Below are 20,138 nucleotides of genomic sequence, written 5' to 3'. Positions count from 1 at the left end.
AACTATGCAGCGTACTGATAATGAAACTTTTGCACCTATTTCTTGGAAGCAAAAAGCCCCAATTTCAAGAACAGTAAGTTCTTAAATATTCCTCTTTCTGTTCGTGGTCTCATTCTTTCCAAGATCACCCATTCCACCTGATGCTTCTTCTATAGCTTCAGCAATATTAACTTTTCAGGAGCAGGAAACTGATGCTCCCAGATTTGTCAACCAAACAAGTGCCTCTCTGAAGCTTTGCACTGCAGACGTAGTGGACCTGAAACATAGATGTTCAGGAAAAGCCTATTAAACATTCTTTCAAACAGCATAATTGATCTTGGACATTGTACTAGACTAAGATGTTGGGAGATCTGCTTTATTCTAATTAATGTGAGGGGTCATAGCTTCAATTTTGGCGCATTTCACAAATCAATTTCACAAATTTAGTCCACTGAATTTTTTATTTAATGAGAAGATAATATGCAAAAACTTAAGGTGCAGTTAATTTATTTTCTTCTGCTGACTCAGACACCTTGCATCTGAATATTTCCAATTATTTTTTCTGCAAGGAACATTCAAGGCTGTTAAAAAACTGGTCCTTTAGTAGTTGTTTCATAAAGTAACCTAAGTCTCATGTTGTTTCATTAGCAGAGTAATGACTTTGCAGTATGTGCTTTAAGGATTTGGTTTCATGTCCAGGTTCAGATGAAGGTTTCCAAAATATTTTCAGATTTTGTCATAGAAGTTTTAATTCCAGTTTTCCAATAAGATTTATGTTACTAATTTCACACCATTTAAAGTGAAGAACTGTTAAGAAAATAATTAGGAGTAGTCATTTTTTGGTACAAAATAAAAATTGGCAGAGGCTGAAGTAGGCTGCTTGCAGAATTTGTAACATGAATGAATTCAATGGCTAGGCAGTGTTCAGAATAAGAAAATACAAGCAGAGTTGGACTTCATTTCTTACTACATGCTGGAACTTTGGATGGGGGAATAGCATTTCCGTTTTCTTCTGTAAATAGAATTAATTAGTCGTTATTGTTCTGGGTGATTTGAAGTAGGCCCATTCACTCAGAAAATGTTAAGAAGAGCAGTCCAGTTCTTTATAGAAAGCTAGTACTTTCCTCATTCTGAGTTTTGGGTTAGGTTCTTTGGGGGATTTTGTTGTGGGTTGTTTGGGTTTTTGCCTTTGTTTTTAGTAGTTTAATTTGAGCAAGGAGTCTGCTGGAGTCAGCTCTTATTTTTACGCTCATAGCCGTAGTGAGGAAGAGCATGTGCAGTGCATCTTCAATGAAACAGGCACCTCCTAAGAGCTACTGCAACCCTGAGGCACATCCCACTCGTGGTCCTGGAGCTCCTCTGCTGGGGTTGCAGTGACAGCTGCCATGGTTGTCTAGGCGCTGGCATATCTTCCTTCATTTGGCATCCTTTTGTTCCACCCCTGCTATAGTTTGGGGGTTTTTTGGAGCAGCTGTTAAGCTTTTCTTTCCAGGCCTGGAAGTTCTGAAATCCTTGCTTGGTATAAAATTGGGTGTATATGAAGACCTGGAGGCATTGCATCCCAGAAAGCAGTTTACAGATAGCAGAAATACATTATGCTGGTATTCAGGTCTTTTAACATGGCATGTAAAAAATGTTGGTTCTCTTCTTTCTCAACCCACAGGTTCGCCATAAAATGACACAGAAAGTTTATGCAATGAAACTACTTAGTAAATTTGAAATGATCAAGAGATCAGATTCAGCCTTTTTCTGGGAAGAAAGAGATATCATGGCCTTCGCCAACAGTCCTTGGGTGGTTCAGGTAAGGAAGATATGTAAAAGAAAAAAATAAAAAATGATAAATAGAAAAATAACAATAATAGCAGCAGTAATAATGGTGGTGATGATGATGATGATGTCATCAATATGAGCTAGTTTTAAAATTACATCTATATGCAAATCATGGCCTAGGTTCATATTTTTAATTTTAAAAATAGAATTTTACAGCAATTTCACTGAGTTTTGTGTATTTGGCTGTGTTAGAAAGTAGATTAATTTACATTTTAGTTACTACAAATGCATCATAAAACAGAATTAAACAGTTTTTTAAAATATCCACATAATTATTTGGAATAATAGGGAAGTGGCCTTTCCAACTAAGAAAAATTCTGTATATAAATGTAGAAACAAATGTCAGTGTTATTTCCATTCTTTCCTCATGATAGAGTAAGTTGATGACAGGCAATTGTTAGTAAGAGTGCTTTAAATAGTCAGTGTCTTCTCATCTGCAATTTGGTATAGGGGTGAGAGTGTGCACTCCTGGTTGCTGCAAGATGGGAGGTTGTAGCAGTAGTTTGTTTGAACCCATCTTCTGTTTAGGTCAGTTACAGCCTCTTAGCTTGGAAGTAATATCCAAGTAATGGAAAGTTGACTTCTTCAGCTGGTCTTGAACACCATTGCTCGCAGCTGTCTTATGACACATATCATCATGATGTTGTAATGTGAATTGTGCCTTTGGGAAGAATTACTGAATATTACCATTTATTGCAACTGGTAAATTACCCCAGTTAATAGAATGAGTAGTGAAAGCATGTGTGTGGAGAGATTGTTAGTACTTAATTTTGTTCAATAATTAATACATTTCAATGCACTCACATGTATTACCATGCTTCTGTGTATTTAATAAGACTGGCCTTAAGTTTACTATATATTCTTCCTAGCACTTTACCTCATGGATGCAAGAAATGTTTTCCAGGGTCTTGTATTTAAGTGTTTTGCTCCTCTGAGTATGTTCTGTGCTCTTGCCTATATTCAGCAGAAATGCTTAATCAAATGGATGATTTTTTAATTTAGACACAATAGGTGTCAGGAATTATTTTTATTTTTCACATGCAATTGAAAGTAACAAGAAGTGCATGACATGGATTTTCAAAGGAAAGTGTCACAAGCAAGATATAAATGTCTTATCTGTGATTTAAATAGCAAATGAAGTAAAGTGTAGTTGCAATTGTGCCTTCTATGATGAGGTGTATTAGTGTGACATATTTAGGTAATGTGGTCCAGTGGGATAGGACATCGAGTTGGTTTGAAGAAAATGTAGGTTCTGTTCTGAGCTAGAAACTGGGACAGGTCACACTGCTTCTCTGTGCCTTGTTTTTAATGTGAAAAACAAATGAAACAAGAGCTCTAGGTAATTGTTTTAATGAAATCGCTTGAGGGCAATAGTGAAAGTGCTGTATAAAGGCACAATGCTCTTATTTATTATTGTGTTACATTAATATCTTTACATGAGAGAACACAGAGATAATTTTTTTTAAATTTAGACTTTAATGACCAAATGCATTATCTTACTATGTATTGCATATGTTATCCATTTGGGAAAACAAATAAAATGCAATATGTATGTATAAAATATATATTTCTAATACAGGTCTTCTGTCACTAATTATAGAATTAATCTTTATCTAAAAGTCAAATCTCCATATTAATATACCTGCCTTTCGTGGTTTCTCGTCCTCCATGACCTCCCTGATTTTGACTTCCTCCTTTCCACACATCCTGTTTTTCAATTGCCTTTACATCTTGTGTGGGTAACTTAAAGATATGAATAATTTTAATTTTTAAGGTAAAGGAGCAGTATTCCCTGAGAAATGAGGTGAGACTTTCAGACACTTTTTCACACCAGTCATTGAATGTTTGATATTAATGCTTTTTGCTGGCTTGGGCTTTTTTCAGACCTGATGATCACTGGGTGAGATCTCTAAAATTTGTGTGCTCTGGGTCTGAAATACATTTTTAAAGAGACTAGCCTTACTTTCGCTATCATGTCAGTAGGAAACATACTGACTGCAACCTAGACTAGACCAGTATTCTGTTGTTAAGGATAATTTCTTTGTATTGTGTTATAGTTGTCTTCAGGAACATTTTGTTTTTCTTTGTTATTTCAATATATGTTGATTTAGGACAAACTCAGTAGTGACAAGTGTTTTTGTAAACATGTACAGAGATAAGGATTTTATAATATGCATAATTTAGAGGCAATCTGAGATGCTGCTCACTGCTGAGATATTTTCAAATCAGTACATGGTGCCCCCTTTCTCATTTATGATATGTTATTTTTCATTTTGACTCAGTGACACTTTGTAATGCCAAGAAACATGGAGAGATATGTATGTGTATATATATATATATATTTATGTAAGCTTATACTGCTAAAATAATTAGGAAATCTTTTTTGCTTCCTTAAAAATAAAAACAAGGGGGGTTTGTAGTTCAGTATCTTTCAAGATACTGTCATAAATAATAGAAAATGTACAATCTGAATGTAAAAAGTAAAGTTGTTTACATCAGTCTTAAACATTTCCTCAGGTTTAAAGAAACTTCAAGATAAAGGGCTTTATTCTTTTTCCCAGCTGTCTCTGAAAAGTAATTGCATTTTTTCTTTTCCTTTTTTTAATATTGCAGCTATTTTGTGCCTTTCAAGATGACAAATACTTGTACATGGTAATGGAATACATGCCAGGTGGAGATCTTGTAAACCTTATGAGCAATTACGATGTGCCTGAGAAGTGGGCCAAGTTCTATACAGCTGAAGTTGTTCTTGCTCTTGATGCAATTCACTCCATGGGCTTGATACACAGAGATGTGAAGCCTGACAATATGCTTTTAGATAAATATGGGCATCTGAAGCTGGCAGATTTTGGCACTTGTATGAAAATGGATGAAGTAAGTATGCAACTGAATAATTTATAATCTGTAAAACTGTAATCATAAGGTTATTTTCTTATGAGTTATCAGGCCCAGAGGAATAGTCATCAAACAGTCCTCTTGGTTAGAAAGCTGTTCCTTGTCTCCTAGTTTTAAATAAAAGAGTACTTTAAATAGCGTTACCTTTTCTATAATAAACTGTTCTGTCATACGGAAGAAGCATGTAAACTTACTTTTTGTTATTTTTGAAAGCATGTGTGTTTATAAATTTCTGAAGTTCTTTTTTTTTGGCCAAATGTCTGAAAAGCTTATGAGACAACTCCTTGTTTCAACATTAGTGACCTTGGAACACTTCATAAACTGACATTTTTCTGTAAATTAAATTATTTTATAGGCAAGATACAGTGCCATGTTTTTTCCTGTGTCTGATTGTTCTCATAGCATCCTCTAGTGGTCGTTCCAATGAGGTCACAGTGAGGCAGCAGTGGTATGCGATATATTGATCAAATGTGTTAGCTGTTTGTCAGAATGTCATACATTTGAATTGTGCAGATTTTACCATGTACAGCCAAGTACAGTTTTCTAATGAGATCGTATAAGAATATTCTTTAGCAGGATGTAACACTTTATATTATCAAAGGAGACTTAAAAATAAAGCTACCTTTTGTATAAGCCCTCTTAAAATCTTCCCTGGCAAACAGTGTTATGCTGTAATTTACAGAATATATTCTTCCTGTGAAAAATGTTAACAGATTGAAAAAAAATGTGTATGAATGTGTGTTATGATTTGCCTGCCCTTTGAAAGGTTTCTGTATTAATGTTGGCAAGGGCGATCCTTTTCAGCTTACTCGCTTTAATGTTTCAGATTTTTTTTTCTGTATTTAGGCAGTGCTCAATATAATCTCTGCAATCTACTTAATTTGCATTTGCATCATGATGTTAATGTCTCTTTAGCTGTATCTAGAAATACAGATACAGAGACACCAGCTGTGTTCTGGTTAGGTAGGGTTTTTTCACATAGCGTATAAACTTCATTATACAACTGCAGCTGTTTATTCAGTTTATTCAGTTCAGTCTATTTAGTTTTGCTGATATTGTAGTTACTATTCTAAAGGCAGAGAGAGAATGTCTACCTACTCTTTGATTTACTTGCCTGTATTTTAGGGGACAGCCTTTACTTCAATTGAAAAAATCAAAATTAGTGCTTGGCCTCTTAATTCAGTTCTTAAAAAACAATTTTTGTTTTGAGTCCATGAACTATAGTTCTTAAGGGAATCTGTTGTTCACCTGAAGAGACATTAAAAAAAGCATCAAAATGTTCATAATATAAATCTACTAAGAAAAGGGATCCCAGAAATGGTGGACCTAGGCCGTTTTTTCCTTCTTCTTCATTGCTGTTATTAAAAGAATGGAATACTGAACTGTGGATGGTGATATTGCAAATGTAAGAAGTGCATGCATGTTTCTGGTAAGGAGTTACAGTGAACTCCAGTTGGGACTGTGCGTCATCAATGGACCAGTGATTTCCTGAAGAAGTTAATTTTTTAACAGATTTCATTTTAAGTTCTTCATGTTTTTCAGACTCAGTGAAATGGCAAAAATATTTTTTACAGGAAGCTTTAGAAGTTGAGAGGTTCTGGATTGCCTCCAAACCTCATGCTACTTCTTACAAAACATGAACACATCCCAGCTGTGTAAATATAATACTGGTGTTGGCAGGCGGATTTCTAGAAAATATATGCTTACCCAATACTCACTTGGTTTTTTGGATTTGGATTTCTTTTAGCAGTTGTGCACACTAGCATCTTCCTTGTGCTGTCGAGAGCTCAGAAAAATCCTGCTGCAATTCAGTGAAGGACTTTTTTGACCTTTGCTGTTGAGTTGAATTCAGTGTTCACTTAGGTCTGCCAGGCCAGGCCAGACACAGCAGAATTCTTCCTTAGCACTATGTGAAGAGAGTTGGTGAATGTTTCAGTGATCTTTTCCAGGATAAAAGGAACTGTCCCGTTGACCTAACTCAGTTGTAATGATTTTGGGTTCTGTGGTGGGTTTTTTGGTGTTTTTTTTTTTTTTTATTTGTTGCCTTTTAAAAAATATGTAACAAGGTGAATATTTCTATTTTTGAATAGAGAATGGAGTTGGCCATTCATCGTGGTTCCCTTTTGGTATTTAGGTATGATTAGGTAGCCCTGGGAAGGTTTCACCTGGTTCTTTCTAATCGTAGATAGGTGTTGTAAGGCCAGGAGCTCCCAGTGTTGCCAGACTCGGTACATGGTGCTGTCTTGTGCTAACTGAGCTTTCACAAGACCACAGGTTAGAGGATATCTGGTGAAAATAGACATGACCAAAAGAAAGGATGTTTACTATTTGGGATTATCGCTTCAGCTCAGGCTCGTTTTAGAACTCAACTTGTTTCTCATTGAAGCTTGTCCAAGACTGTGCTGGATCCTTCTTGCTTCAGTCCATTGTCTGCAAGGCATTGCACAAGCCCACGTGCAGTGTTAACACCTGATGTGTGCTATCCTAATGTTTCCACACAAGCACTCTTCAGCTCTTGTTTACTGAATGGAACTTCCCGAGGAGTGAAAACCTGATTGTCAGCCTTGGTTCAAGACTGCAAGTCCTTCAGGTCTGATGGAGATACTCCTGAAGATGAAAACTGAATTGCTTTGTCTTCAGCAATGTAGTAATACTGAATGATGCTAGGAAACACTACAGTCTCACCGCCAAGTTGTTAGGAGCTGTGAGAATATGCCGTGTCTCCTGGACAGCCTGGTTTTTAAAATTGTGCACTGCACATCTCTCACATAACTGCAGGACATGAGTTCCAAGATCCACCTTGATCTTTTGAGGTGATGAGAAAAGTTTCAGGTAAAACACTGGCCTGAGACTCCAGTCAGGAAGCTTTGTATGAGTGTGCTACTTGGGCATAAAACAGAGGGGCTCAATATTTGAAACACAGGAGTAGTGCATTGGCCAGAGAAAACAGCACCCTTTAGGTCTCTTCAGAACGTAGGAACTGCCAAGATGCTCTGTACTGCACAGAGAAGATGTCCCTGTTTACTTGGCTTTGATGCCAGAGATCACAGAAGCTAGTCTGGCTGTGGTATTAAAGGTATCCAGTACTTAAAAATACATACAGAGCAACGCGCGAGTTCTTTGAAAGAACAAGTGTGTAAATGACACAGCTTGGGTCAGTTAATCTTTCAAGGTCCCCTCCAAGCCAGGCTGTTCTGTGTTTCTGTGAATGCATTTTTAGCTTGGTTCCTGAGACAGAAGAGAGAGAGTTTTATGGGGCATAAATACAATCAGCTGCTTGTGCTTTGGAGGGGTACAGTCCCATGAAAACTGGTGTTAGCATTCAGGACCCTTTTAACTGTAGAAATATATTTTTTGTTTTGCTGTTCAGTTCTTTGGCATCTTGTCTGAAAACTCAAGATGTGTTGTTACATGGAGTTCTTTATCATGTGTAACGTCATTGGAGAGAACTTTCCTTGTTGCCACATACCAGCCATCATCTGGCTGGTTTAGGCTCAGCCTTTGCTTTGTTTAAGACTTCACAAAATAACAACATGTGTAACATATTAAAAAGTGTTCTTGTTTTGGTGTATTAATTATAGAGGGATGGGAGATGGGGTGTTACTCAATGCTTAGGTGTCAAGGTCATGAGGCTGTGACTAGAGCTGCAGTCTTCAGAGAAACCTTTCAAAACTGTTTTGGTTACTTTGTTTTTAAAGAATCTTCTTACCCAGAGGGAGGGATTCAGGTGACTTCAACCACTCTTGACTGAGTAAAAATTTAGACTTTGCCTTTTTGTAATTTTTCCTTTGGATAAGGAAGAGATAGACCCACACCAGTACTGGAGGCCTCATTGAGATGCCACAGTCCTACTAGATAAGCACAATTGTATAACCCTTGAGCAATTACTCCTGTGCCAAAGCAGGGAGGCTTAAGTTTCAGAGAAGACATGTAGGTTGGTGCACAGAGTGCTCTTACAAGGAGGATATTCAAGGAATGGTTCCTGCCACATGCCAGGTCCATTTTTGAATGCTCTCAGTTTTAGATTTCTGGAGCCTCTGGGTTTTAGTTTATTTCCCAGTGCAAAAATGTGTTTGTCTGTATTTTTATTTGTCCAATGAATGCATTAGGTCTTCTGAAAAGAGTTAACTTCATTTTCTTATTCCAGGATGAATAAGTTATCTGCTGTCTCATCCATAGTGTAGAAGAAGTCAGAAATTAACTTACTCTACATTCTGGAACTGAGAAGTCAAAGCTTCTTTAGGATTTCAGCTTTAGCATGGTGTTGTGGAGGATGATAGGCATTTGCTAGGAGGACATTTGAAGTACTCCATAGGTCTCTACAATATTTAGTCATCCTTTTAGTTTTTGCCTGCTGGTTGATGACTTTCTGGATTCTAGTTTAGGACATAAATAAAAGCTTTTGGCAGTTCATATTTTGTATGAAAAGGAATATGGTAACGTGATGTCTAAGCTTTACACATCAATATAATTTCCAAGTCAAAACATTTCACTTATTTTCTTTAAGTAAGTATTTTGACTTGAGTAGTTGCTACTAATATTCTGTGTTAATATTCAGAATTAATATATATTGCCATTCATGATGATGGCAAAATGAACAAAGAACTTTGTAAGATGACTTAGGTAAGATTTCAGATTGAGAGACAGTATAAAAGATGAGTGTATTTTTGGTACTTCTGTAACTTCATCCAGGATTTCATTTCACTTATCCATCTGGTCTCTCTGGAATGAATGCAGTGAATTTGATTAAAGGAACCAAGGCTTATAACTCTGTACCAGAATGAATGCTGGCAGATGTCACTTAGTCCTTGCATTTTTAGACTCTCAGTGTGAAGCAAAGGGGATGAGGAATCATTCCATTAATACAACTGTGATATGTTAATGTAAAAAAAATACCCAAACATTTTTATTTAAAAAGAAAAGATTTGCTGTTCTTTAGAAATATCTTTTCCTTTTGTTTTTCTTCCTGTCTTTAAATACATAGCAAGGTGTGACTATAGAGATTTATCTATAACTCAGTTTATTGTCTGAATTAGACAAAATTGTTACGTGTTTGCTGTGTAGGGCCTAGAATTCATAACTTGTCAAAATTGTTCTAAAGTTTGCTCCTGAGTTCAATAAGGTAAGAAGCAGTCTGATATGATGTGTAAGTTCATATTGAAACCAATGATAAAAATTAGAAAATTGGTCAGTTTTTGAAAGATGCCATCAAGAGAAGTCACTAGGGAGTAGGTAGAGATGAGTGTGTCACCAGGAAATGCCTTTTCAGTCCATATTGCTTCTTGAGTAAAAAAATAGTGCTTGAGACACAATTCCCAAACCAAGCATTTTAGGCTGTATTTTTGTATGCGTTTGTGTTCTACTAATAGATGAATTGTTTAAAGACTCGGAAGTATTTCTAATGGAGCTGTTTGTGTTGCTGTTGCTCAGACAGGAATGGTGCGCTGCGATACGGCTGTGGGAACCCCCGACTACATATCTCCTGAAGTTTTGAAATCGCAGGGGGGCGATGGTTATTACGGACGGGAATGTGACTGGTGGTCTGTAGGGGTTTTCCTTTTTGAGATGTTGGTTGGTAAGTAGTGATTTCTTCTGCTAATGAGATTATCACTGGGTCTTTATTGTGTCTTTAGCTGTACTTCGCTGTGTGAGGGCTGGTCATACCTCACAGCTTCTGATCTCTGGCTGGTGCTGTGCCTTCATTCCTGTTCTCTTTGCTCTCTGTCACTCTTACGCTGCGACAGCTGTTTGCGTGCTTGCTCAGTGATTAGTTCCCTGACTCGGTTGAGCTTAAAACTAATTCTTAGAATAGTTTTAACTAGGGTCAGCTACCTCACCAGCTCATGAATGTTTGTGCCACTGCAGGGGCAGTACTGAGTTTGCAGGGAAGCAGAGATGAGAAAGGAGTGGGAGGGTAGGACTGCCCCTTTCTTTTCCCCTCTTCTGGTTTTTCCACTGCATGTCAGTGTCTTCTCTTAGGTCAAAATGTGGTAGTATGGCTTGATTCTTTTATGCTTGAGTCAGGATTTTCCAGCAAAATATACTGGACTGCTGTGGCAATGAACATAAAATATAATCTGTCAAGGAAATGAGTCATGTGCATCTTCAAGTGCAGTGAGGATCAGTATCATAGTCTGGTAGCAAAATACTGATTATAGAAGGATGGAGTTGAGCATATAATTATTAAAAATCCAAATCAGCATGTTCTGGGAATATTGCCTATTTGATGTTTCGGGTGTCCTGAGCCAGGAAAGACATTTGGATATATGATGCTATTAAAATTTCTATGTCTCTCAGAATTAAGACATTTTGACTTCAAAAAAAGTGGGGTTTATAATTAGTAGTCTTTCATGAATAGTTTAAGCAATAAATAGAATTAATTGGCTATTAAAATACTGGACATAGCTATCCAGAATATTTTCTCAGAGCCTCTTACTTAATTTCTCCATATCCCACATGTTGGTATAAATTACCTATTTTTCTTTGTGCTTACGTATCAAGATTCAGCCTATGATCTTCTAAAACTTTACACGTCAAAGAAAGCACAGAAACTGTCCTTTTGTTCTGGTTTTAGTAAAACTGCAGTTCTAATGAAGATGCTACTTTTATTATGAAAATGCCAATTTTATTGTGTGCTTAACTAAGAGGTAAAATATTGGTCACAATAGGTCACAATTCAGTTGGTCATGAGTCCTAATGTTAGTTCAGTGACTTGGGATAGTTTTGAGGTGTGGCCAAAATCAAAGCTGTTTCTGAGGTGGAAAACAATTGAGAAGGGGAAGGCTGGGAAAGAGGTAGGTGGCAGCAAGTGTCAGTGATCCCCCCACTGCAGTGCCCTGCTATGGCAAGCTAATGAATTTGCTAAAAGACTAGAAGATCAGTTCAAGCTGGTGTGTGCCAATTTCTAATTTTGCCATAAAATGACAGAAGAAGACTAAAGTTAGGATTGTTGTATTTATATTCTCTTAAGAGTGGAGTGGGTTTTGCCCAGTGGTCTGTACATTTTTCATGTACCTGCATTTGACATGTTCACTTCCCTGCTGGGAGCATACAGCCAGCATGCTGCTTGCCCTGCCAGGTGATCCTGCTCACAGCACACCAGGACCCAAACCATTTGTGTGTCCTGAATGCTGTCAGTTGCCTTTATCACTGCTGATTTTTTTCATGTGTCCTAGTTTTACCTTTCTTATCTAAACTAGATCTATCTTTAACTAAGATACATCTTTAACTAAGGCCTATGCTGAAAACCTTTGGGTGAGAAAGGTCTATGATTTTAAAAGCCACCTGCCATGTTAGTATGGGCACTCAAGCTAATGTAATTTGTCAGTCAACAAGATTTATTAATATGGATTTAACAGTGCAGTAACACACTGGGAAGGCTCTTGCTCAGAGCTGGCTTGCCTTAGGCAGGATAGACCTGCGTGCCTCTGAAATGGTGTTCTGAGAGCTTTGGTGGATTCTTTCCACAAATGTGCATTAGCAAATGTTTTAATGAGTTTTGGTCCATTTTACCCTTGGGAGTGTTTAAAGATGGGATTTATGTGGGTGTCAGCCATTAGAAAACACAGTGAGAGTCTTCAGGTAGAAAAAAAGATGCAAAATTTTAGTAGTGATACACGAGATGGAAAATGGTATAATTTGTTACACAAGGCATTTTAGGGAAGGTATATTTTTAGTAGTGTGTATTATTTTGTACCCTGCGTGCCAATTTTCCTGTTTTTCTTAAAGTAAAACGCTATCTTAGGTAAACTGCTTATAGACTTTTCTTTGTGTCTTTTGTCATATTCAGCTTACATGACTTGAACATGACTCAGAATCTCAGTCAGTGTACTGTTTTATTTTCAGGCGATACCCCTTTTTACGCAGACTCATTAGTAGGAACATACAGTAAAATTATGGATCATAAGAACTCATTACATTTCCCGGATGACGTGGAAATCTCTAAGCATGCAAAGAACCTTATCTGTGCCTTTTTAACTGATAGGTAAGTGCGTGTATTGTTCTGGTGCTGTTTTTTTATTTTGGATGGTACTTTGTAAAAATTAGTTCCTTCCGTTATTTCTCTTAATCTCTGTTCAGATCTCTTCTTCAATTTCTCCTGCTCTCTAGTGTTTTCTTTTGGTGTGTTTTTTCCAGATACTGTGTTTTATTTCTGTGAGCAATTCTGACAGTTCTTGTTAGCAGCGTGGTTTGTGCTGGACAAATCTTTCCAATTGCAGTGTGTGCTAGAGTAACAAACCTGTAAGGCTGAAAGTAATTTGTAAGCTCTATGGCAGAAACCAAATTGTCTATGCAGTTGTTACATATGAAACGTGAAAGCAAATACTTTTCTGAAAGTAGGCACGTATTACATTTGTTTGAGGTTTCTTATAATGTTTGAATTATTTTTTCATTTGTTTCATTGCATTAATTGACAAGTATAGCTAACAAGTCTGCAAAGGTCTTGTTTTGGTTACAAATAGATCCTCTAGGTCTCCCTTTATGGGACTGGGCCATTTATTGATATTAAGCTGTGTAAGCTTGTTCTTGACCTGAGCACTTGCATTTTCTTCAGTTTCAAAAAGCAGAGATCATCTTTGATTTCTCTGATTTAAAAGAACAACACATAGTTGACTGGATTGATGATGCTTTCTTGTGCTTTCCCTGAATTTGGCTGGAGCAGAGCATCTAGCCACTAGGATAAGGGATTAGGAAAACAAATTGCCTCATTAACGTGTTTTGCATTCGAAGAGAGAGATTGTTTGCTTGGCTGAACAAGATCACAGTTACTCAGGAAGGATGTGCTTTATTTAACAGCGTTTTTCACCCTCAGTAGCTGAAGGGTAGAGAGAAAATATGAGTAGAATTTAATAATGTAAATGTGGCGAGGTGTACTTCCACTACGTATGTCCGTCTTCCTGTTTATATTTCATACAGTGCTCGAGCGATTTATTTGAAACAGATGCTTTCTTTCTGCCTGCGTGATCACTGCTGAAGCACTTAAAGAAGGACTAAGCATCGACCCTATGATTTATTACTTTTTTTCCATGCATTGTTTTTATGTCCTGTTCATGTAGATACTTTCAAGAGAGACTCTTCTGGTCAAACTAGAAGTTTCTTGTTGTACTTAAGATTTACTTCACTGCAAATATCAGCAAGAGACGTGTCAGGGTTAGCTGTGGGGCAGAGTGTGGAATTCTTAAAATATTTATTTTAGTCCAGCCTTGAATAACTGTTCTGTGCAGTAAGTTAGACCTTCCTTCACTTGCGTCTTATGGTTTGTCATGTGGTTTGGCAGACACAGAACTTCTGCAGTTTTATTTCCCCCAAGGGTGTTGAGTTTTTGTTTGTGTTTTTAGTTTCTTCTTAGTTTTTGCCTCAGTGCTGTCTTTCTTGCTTTACTCCCCACATGGCAAACTCCAAGTTCTGGACATTTTAGCAGTTGCAGGGAGAGTGCATGCTAAGAATCAGAGTACATTTTGTGTGAGAAACTATAGATCAGTAGTTGGTGGTTTTTGAATTTTGTTTTTTATCTGACCATGAATGTGGTTATGAAGAAGCCATAATTTAAACAACAAGAAAGAAAGGCTATTTCTCCTAATGTGGCTTTGGCTTAATTGCTATGTTTAGGGATGTACGACTTGGGAGAAATGGGGTAGAAGAAATAAAACATCATCCTTTCTTCAAAAGTGATCAGTGGAACTGGGACAACATTCGAGAGAGTAAGTAAAATAGCTTAACATTCTATTTTATTCAGTATTTGCAATAGTAGAAATCAAAAAACTTCAGGCTAGATAAATTATGCATTTTCTGTCTATCAATAATCTTGCACAAAATTTCATGTTTATGATTTTTATTATAAACACTCGTAAGGGTTAGTGATTACACATTTTCCCTACTGTAATTATCCTCACCTCCATCATGCTTTTAATGTCTAGATTTCCATTTTGAACAATGGAACTGCATGTTTCAGAATCTTAACTAAAAAGAGTGTATGTTAGGTTCTGTTTCTCTGTAACTTTTGTTGTTTAGGTTTGGGGTTTTTTGGTTTTGTTTTTTTTTGGTCTTCTGGTAGTTAAGACACCAGTTTAGCACTGGTCTTGTCAGTTTTACTGCTTTTCATTTTAGGTAGTGAGAACCTGTGAAAAAAGCAAAGTGTCTCGGTTCAGACTGTGAGCTTGATTGTAACTTTTGAAGTTATATATTTAGAAAAGTTTCTTAAAGTGATGATTGTGTTTAGAGTTCTATTCTCAAATGTGACTGCCTTAGCAAATATGTCTTTCATATTAGATAGTCTGTGCATTGGGCAACTAGTCTGAAAATAGATTTCTCTAGAAAAAACTGTTCCCAGTAACATTTCCAGCTCTGCTGCATGGTTAATACATATTTAACTGCAAGTTATTTAAGGACAACTTATAACAGAGTCTTTTAACATTAGAGACATAGCACTGTGTAGCAAGTGTCTGAATCTTGGAGTGAACTTCATCTTTTGTCCCCTTTTTATAGCTGCTGCTCCTGTTGTTCCTGAGCTTAGCAGTGATATAGATAGCAGTAATTTTGATGACATTGAGGACGACAAGGGAGACGTGGAAACTTTTCCAATCCCCAAAGCCTTCGTGGGAAACCAGCTGCCTTTCATAGGATTTACTTACTATAGAGACAATTTGTATGTGATACTTTAATATGCATTTTTTGAAATACACATTTACTTACATTTTACTTATATTATGTCCTTTTTTTCACTCTAGATACATGATTTATGCATTGCTTTATATTCATTTATGTTCGGTTCTGAAGATACAAAATATAAAGTTTGAATAGAGTAGTTTGTTACTACCTTGGTTATGTTAATAATTGTGATTAAACAGTGGTTTTATGTGCCCAAAATTATATAATTTCTTTAAAAATACATTAGGGTTAAAATACTGATAGAGTTGTAATTTATTTCTAAAATGGCTTTTTATTAGTTTCAGAAAAAGTATACACAAGATAATGGATTTGCAGAATTCAACTTGAATAATTAAATAATTGTATTAATTAAAAATTATAAGCTGTTGTGGATTCGGATACATGTTATACTTAAGGAAAGATTCAAATCATAAAGATTTGAAATAAAACAAGCTTCATTCTGAGAACTGCATAGGACGTACTAAGACTTGGGAGAATTGATTCAAGTGAGATGATTGGCAAGGTTGCCAGAGTTGTTGAAAACTTGAATAAGAACTGGAGGGTTTTGTTTTTTGTTTTTGACAGGTTGCTAAGTGACTCCTCTCAGTCTTGCAGAGAAAATGAATCTGTGCAATCTAGCAAAAATGAGGTTAGTGCCTTTTTTCCCTTAGTACAAACGGTATGATTAACTAAATTTTGTTAACTCTGTTAAAAGACAGAGTCTAAAATAAGTTTTCAAGCAATTTTGGGGGGAGCTTTTTGTCTTTTACTGATCTTCAATAAAAATGGTATTTTCTGTTTACAGGACAGCAAGGAGGTAAGTGTATTATCTGAATTATGAAAGGAATAAAAAAAATTCCTACATAATTTTATGTGGATGTGAAGTCTCTTAAATGTTTATTCACCAGAATGTTACAGTAAACCAGCTGTATTTTAAAACAGTTGTACTCAAGTGTTTAGGTGCTAAAGATGAATCAATGCAGGTTTTTCTCAAATTCTTTTGGCATTTAGAATTTGTTTGGAAAGCCATGTGTAAGGCTGTAAACAGCAGCACTCTTGTGAATTTTGAATTTGCCCGAGGGACTCTGATATATTCAGAGTTTGGAAAAGTACATTGTTACCTGCAGTGATAAAGGAACGTTTTAATTGTGCTTTAGTTGGAGTGTATGGAGTATGTTTATTCAGCTTTTGATGACTGAAAATTGAATTTACATTTGCGTATGACAGGAACATGCTATGGAATTTTCGTGTATTGACTTCAGTATGTTACTTAAACATTTATATTATTCAAGTGTAGGTAGCATGTTGTTAACCATTCTTAAAACTTACAATTCCTTTTCAAAGTTTAAAAAATAAGTAAAGGAAATACATTATGTATTGATCAGATAATTTTAAATACAAATGTGCATTAGACTCCACTTCCTTCCTGTCATTGCTGAATAGTTTTAGAGTTTCCCTGGTAAAAAAAAATGGTACTGCTGTTTAAAATACATAGTGTCACATTCATGATACTTGTTTTATGTTGTGATCATAAATGTGGTGGGTAGAGTTTTGAATTTCACTTCTGACAGCATATTTTATTTGTATTTTCTCAACCAGTGAATCGGCGTTTTTGGTGTCCTGTTCAGTGTTCCTGTTCTGTGAATCTTCTAGTTGTAACAATTATAAAATGTTTTAGAAAACCACATTTTTACATTTCATGTTTAGTGGGGTAGAGGAACAGGGGGAAGGGGAGGAAAATAAATGCATTTGAAAGCCTGAAGTTATGAGATGAATCCAAAATTTATTATTTATAATTTATTTAATTAATATTTTGGGAGTGGACTCACAATTTCTTTTATATTTTGGTAAGCAAAACAAAGCATTTCCAAACCTGAAAAGTATTCATTATCTTCTCTATGCATAAGACTAAGAAATTCTTCCCTATTGAAGGTCACTGAACATGTTTAATCATATTCTCTGAATATTGTCCAATGTGGTCATGTGCCCCTCCCTTTTTATTTTTTCATTTCATTTAGAAAAGGCTAACCCAAAAAATCTACTTCAGTGGAAAGTCTCTGTCTGCAGAGTACAGCACAGGGCCGGTAACAATCCTCTTTCCCCATACAAATTTTATGATTCACAATCTGTGACACATAATTCTGTGATGGTTTGATTGAATGCAGCAAATTTTGTCGCTACAGATCTGCGGTTTAAATTCATCAGGGTTAATACCTTGTAAAGATGGTTTAAAAATAATATAAAAAATAATATGGTGGAAGATTCAGTTAATTTTCCTCTCTTTACCTTATTTTTTTGTTATTTAATTGAATTACATTTGGTGTGTGTGGAAACATTTTTATATGTGGACCATGATTTTTTGGCGTTTTACACAGTTTCAGAAAAAACTAAGCAAGCTAGAAGAACAGCTCAGTAATGAATTACAAGCCAAAGACGAACTAGAACAGAAATACAGGTGAGACTGTTTGGACATGTTTGGTATGTTTATAAGGAAGTTTTATGAGACCTTTTGGGTTTGAATGCTTTAAAGCATTTCAATCCACTTTGGGGATTCCCAGCCCTGCACGCAGGCCTCACTGTAACTTGCTGGCTTAATTCTTGCTGTCCCTGTAAGAATCTCTCTATTATTTGAGTGAATTCCCCTGTCCTTGAGATTTCATGTGATTGCTGAAAATAGAATATCTTACGTAAAATTAATGAGACAAGAGTATCTTTTTACAGATACAAGAGTATCTATAAAATTAATTAGACATCCAAACATTCTAATGTCTGTATTATTAGTAGGGTTTAAAAATATTTTTCAAATTTCTTCAGGTCTACAAGTACTCGTTTAGAGAAGGTAGTGAAAGAGCTTGATGAAGAGGTAAGTCCATAGACACTTCTTCCTGGAATTAGAGCACTAACATTTGTGTGTGGCTTTTTTCTTTTGGTAACAGCAAATTATTTTTTAGTAGCTGTGTATTTATAGCAAGTAACACCAGTTGATTTCTTTGCATTCACAAGCATGAAGTTTTTCTCACTGCTAAAATATTTTCATTGTGATTTTTGTACTATAACTACACATTTCTTTGCAGAACTCCTTTTTTACCCTGTTTTAAGTTGGAGGACAGCATGATATAAATATCCCATGTAGATTGTAAAAGGAGAAGATGTGAGAGTAGTGTTTCTAGAGGAGGAAGGCCATGCTTTGCATTGTTCAGTGTTAGTGAAAGGAGCCTATTTATTGCCCAGCTTTGCACCCTTAGTACTGCTGCAAATTTGGATGTGGATGTGTACAGCTTAATGTATTGCTCATCTGGGTGCATGTCAAGATCTTACATTACACATAAGTTTCTCTGCTCCCAGACTGGCTGCTTAGGCAGGTCGACCAGGTTTGTCAAATCCAGATGATCAAACAGTATTTAAAGTGCAAAGCCATAGTCATCCTGGGCCAGATTTGACTACGTGTTCTGATACGTTGTGTTTGCAGCAGACAGATAGACTGGCACTCTCCATTACAGACTGAACTGAGTCTGTGAGCTGTGTTTTTATTGTATATCACTCTTGTGTATGTAATTAGTGGTGTATATTTTTAAATATATCCAGGTAACTTCAAGGAAGAATGTAGAGTCTACAGTCAGGCAGTTAGAGAGAGAGAAGGCTCTTCTACAGCATAAGAATACAGAATACCAGAGAAAAGCAGAACATGAAGCAGATAAGAAACGCAATTTGGAAAATGAGGGTATGTTGTACCATGCTTGAAGGGTTCCATTTTGATGTGGGCTTTTAAAAGATAAAATAAATGAATTATAGTTCAAATTAAAGCTTTTTCATGGCAGTGATTAACAATGTTGAATTGGGTTTGTTGTGTAGTTAACAGTTTGAAAGACCAGCTCGAAGATTTAAAAAAGAGGAATCAGAACTCTCAAATATCCAATGAGAAAATCAATCAACTACAAAGACAGGTATGTCAGTTTTATATATGTATATTTTGAAAAAACAGCTGTTTGAAGTACAGATTTTGGTAGTAGTGGAGAGATTTGAAATGTGTAATGGAGTTTTGAAAGCTGTTCTTCCTTATCATGTTTTGGTGTTCAAAAGTAATCTTAAAATACACTCCCTACTTCTTCAATCTATAAAACCTAGTATTCTGTAGTGAAAATAGTAGTTGTTATATTTTTGTTCTTTCTGAAGTATGTTTTTATCAATCTTAGTTGGATGAAGCCAATTCTTTGCTGCGGTCAGAGTCTGATACTGCAGCCAGGTTAAGGAAGAACCAGACAGAAAGCACAAAGCAAATCCAGCAGCTGGAAACTAATAATAGAGAACTACAAGATAAGAACTGCCTGCTAGAGAATGCAAAACTCAAACTGGAGAAGGAGTATCTCAATCTGCAGTCAGCTCTAGAATCAGAAAGGAGAGATCGAAGTCATGGATCAGAGATTATCAACGATTTACAAGGTATTCCTGCAAATCTTCTGAAGTTAAGATTGCTTCTTGTTTGAGAAGCAAAAATAGATTTGGGTGATATTATTTGTGCTTCAGACCGTGACTAGATTAGTGTACTGTTCTATAAAATGTTATGTAATTCTGAACACACATTTAAGAGAAAATGTGTGATAACATTTATAAAACATTGTTGATAACTTTTTAAATCACCCCAAAGAGAGATGTTCTTAAAAATGTCAGAATTAGAAGCTGTTACATTTGAAAGATGTTCTCTCTAAATAGACCAAGTACATTCTTGTTTTCACACACGGCCCAGCCTCATTGATCTTGTGGTCATTTTTAGGTCGAATATCTAGCCT

At 36.0% G+C, this 20,138-nt stretch overlaps 1 protein-coding gene across 1 annotated transcript in view; it reads left to right on the top strand.

Moving 5' to 3' along the window:
• The window catches only part of ROCK2 (Rho-associated, coiled-coil containing protein kinase 2), a 54,241-nt gene that overhangs the window by 14,779 nt on the left and 19,324 nt on the right, over positions 1–20,138 (top strand). Inside the window, exons 3-16 of the mRNA XM_009077188.1 lie at positions 1,643–1,780; positions 4,423–4,683; positions 10,135–10,279; positions 12,550–12,688; positions 14,314–14,405; positions 15,190–15,349; positions 15,937–16,000; positions 16,157–16,168; positions 17,727–17,806; positions 18,166–18,214; positions 18,937–19,072; positions 19,204–19,295; positions 19,545–19,813; positions 19,999–20,030. Coding sequence (XP_009075436.1) covers positions 1,643–1,780; positions 4,423–4,683; positions 10,135–10,279; positions 12,550–12,688; positions 14,314–14,405; positions 15,190–15,349; positions 15,937–16,000; positions 16,157–16,168; positions 17,727–17,806; positions 18,166–18,214; positions 18,937–19,072; positions 19,204–19,295; positions 19,545–19,813; positions 19,999–20,030 — 1,669 coding nt within the window. The remainder of the gene's footprint in view (positions 1–1,642; positions 1,781–4,422; positions 4,684–10,134; positions 10,280–12,549; positions 12,689–14,313; positions 14,406–15,189; positions 15,350–15,936; positions 16,001–16,156; positions 16,169–17,726; positions 17,807–18,165; positions 18,215–18,936; positions 19,073–19,203; positions 19,296–19,544; positions 19,814–19,998; positions 20,031–20,138) is intronic.

Source organism: Acanthisitta chloris, unplaced genomic scaffold (assembly GCF_000695815.1).
Source record: "Acanthisitta chloris isolate BGI_N310 unplaced genomic scaffold, ASM69581v1 scaffold26656, whole genome shotgun sequence".
In the NCBI taxonomy this organism is placed as follows: Eukaryota; Metazoa; Chordata; class Aves; order Passeriformes; family Acanthisittidae; genus Acanthisitta; species Acanthisitta chloris.
The sequence above is the reverse complement of the archived record's forward strand: the minus strand, read 5'-3'. Positions and strand labels throughout refer to the sequence as shown.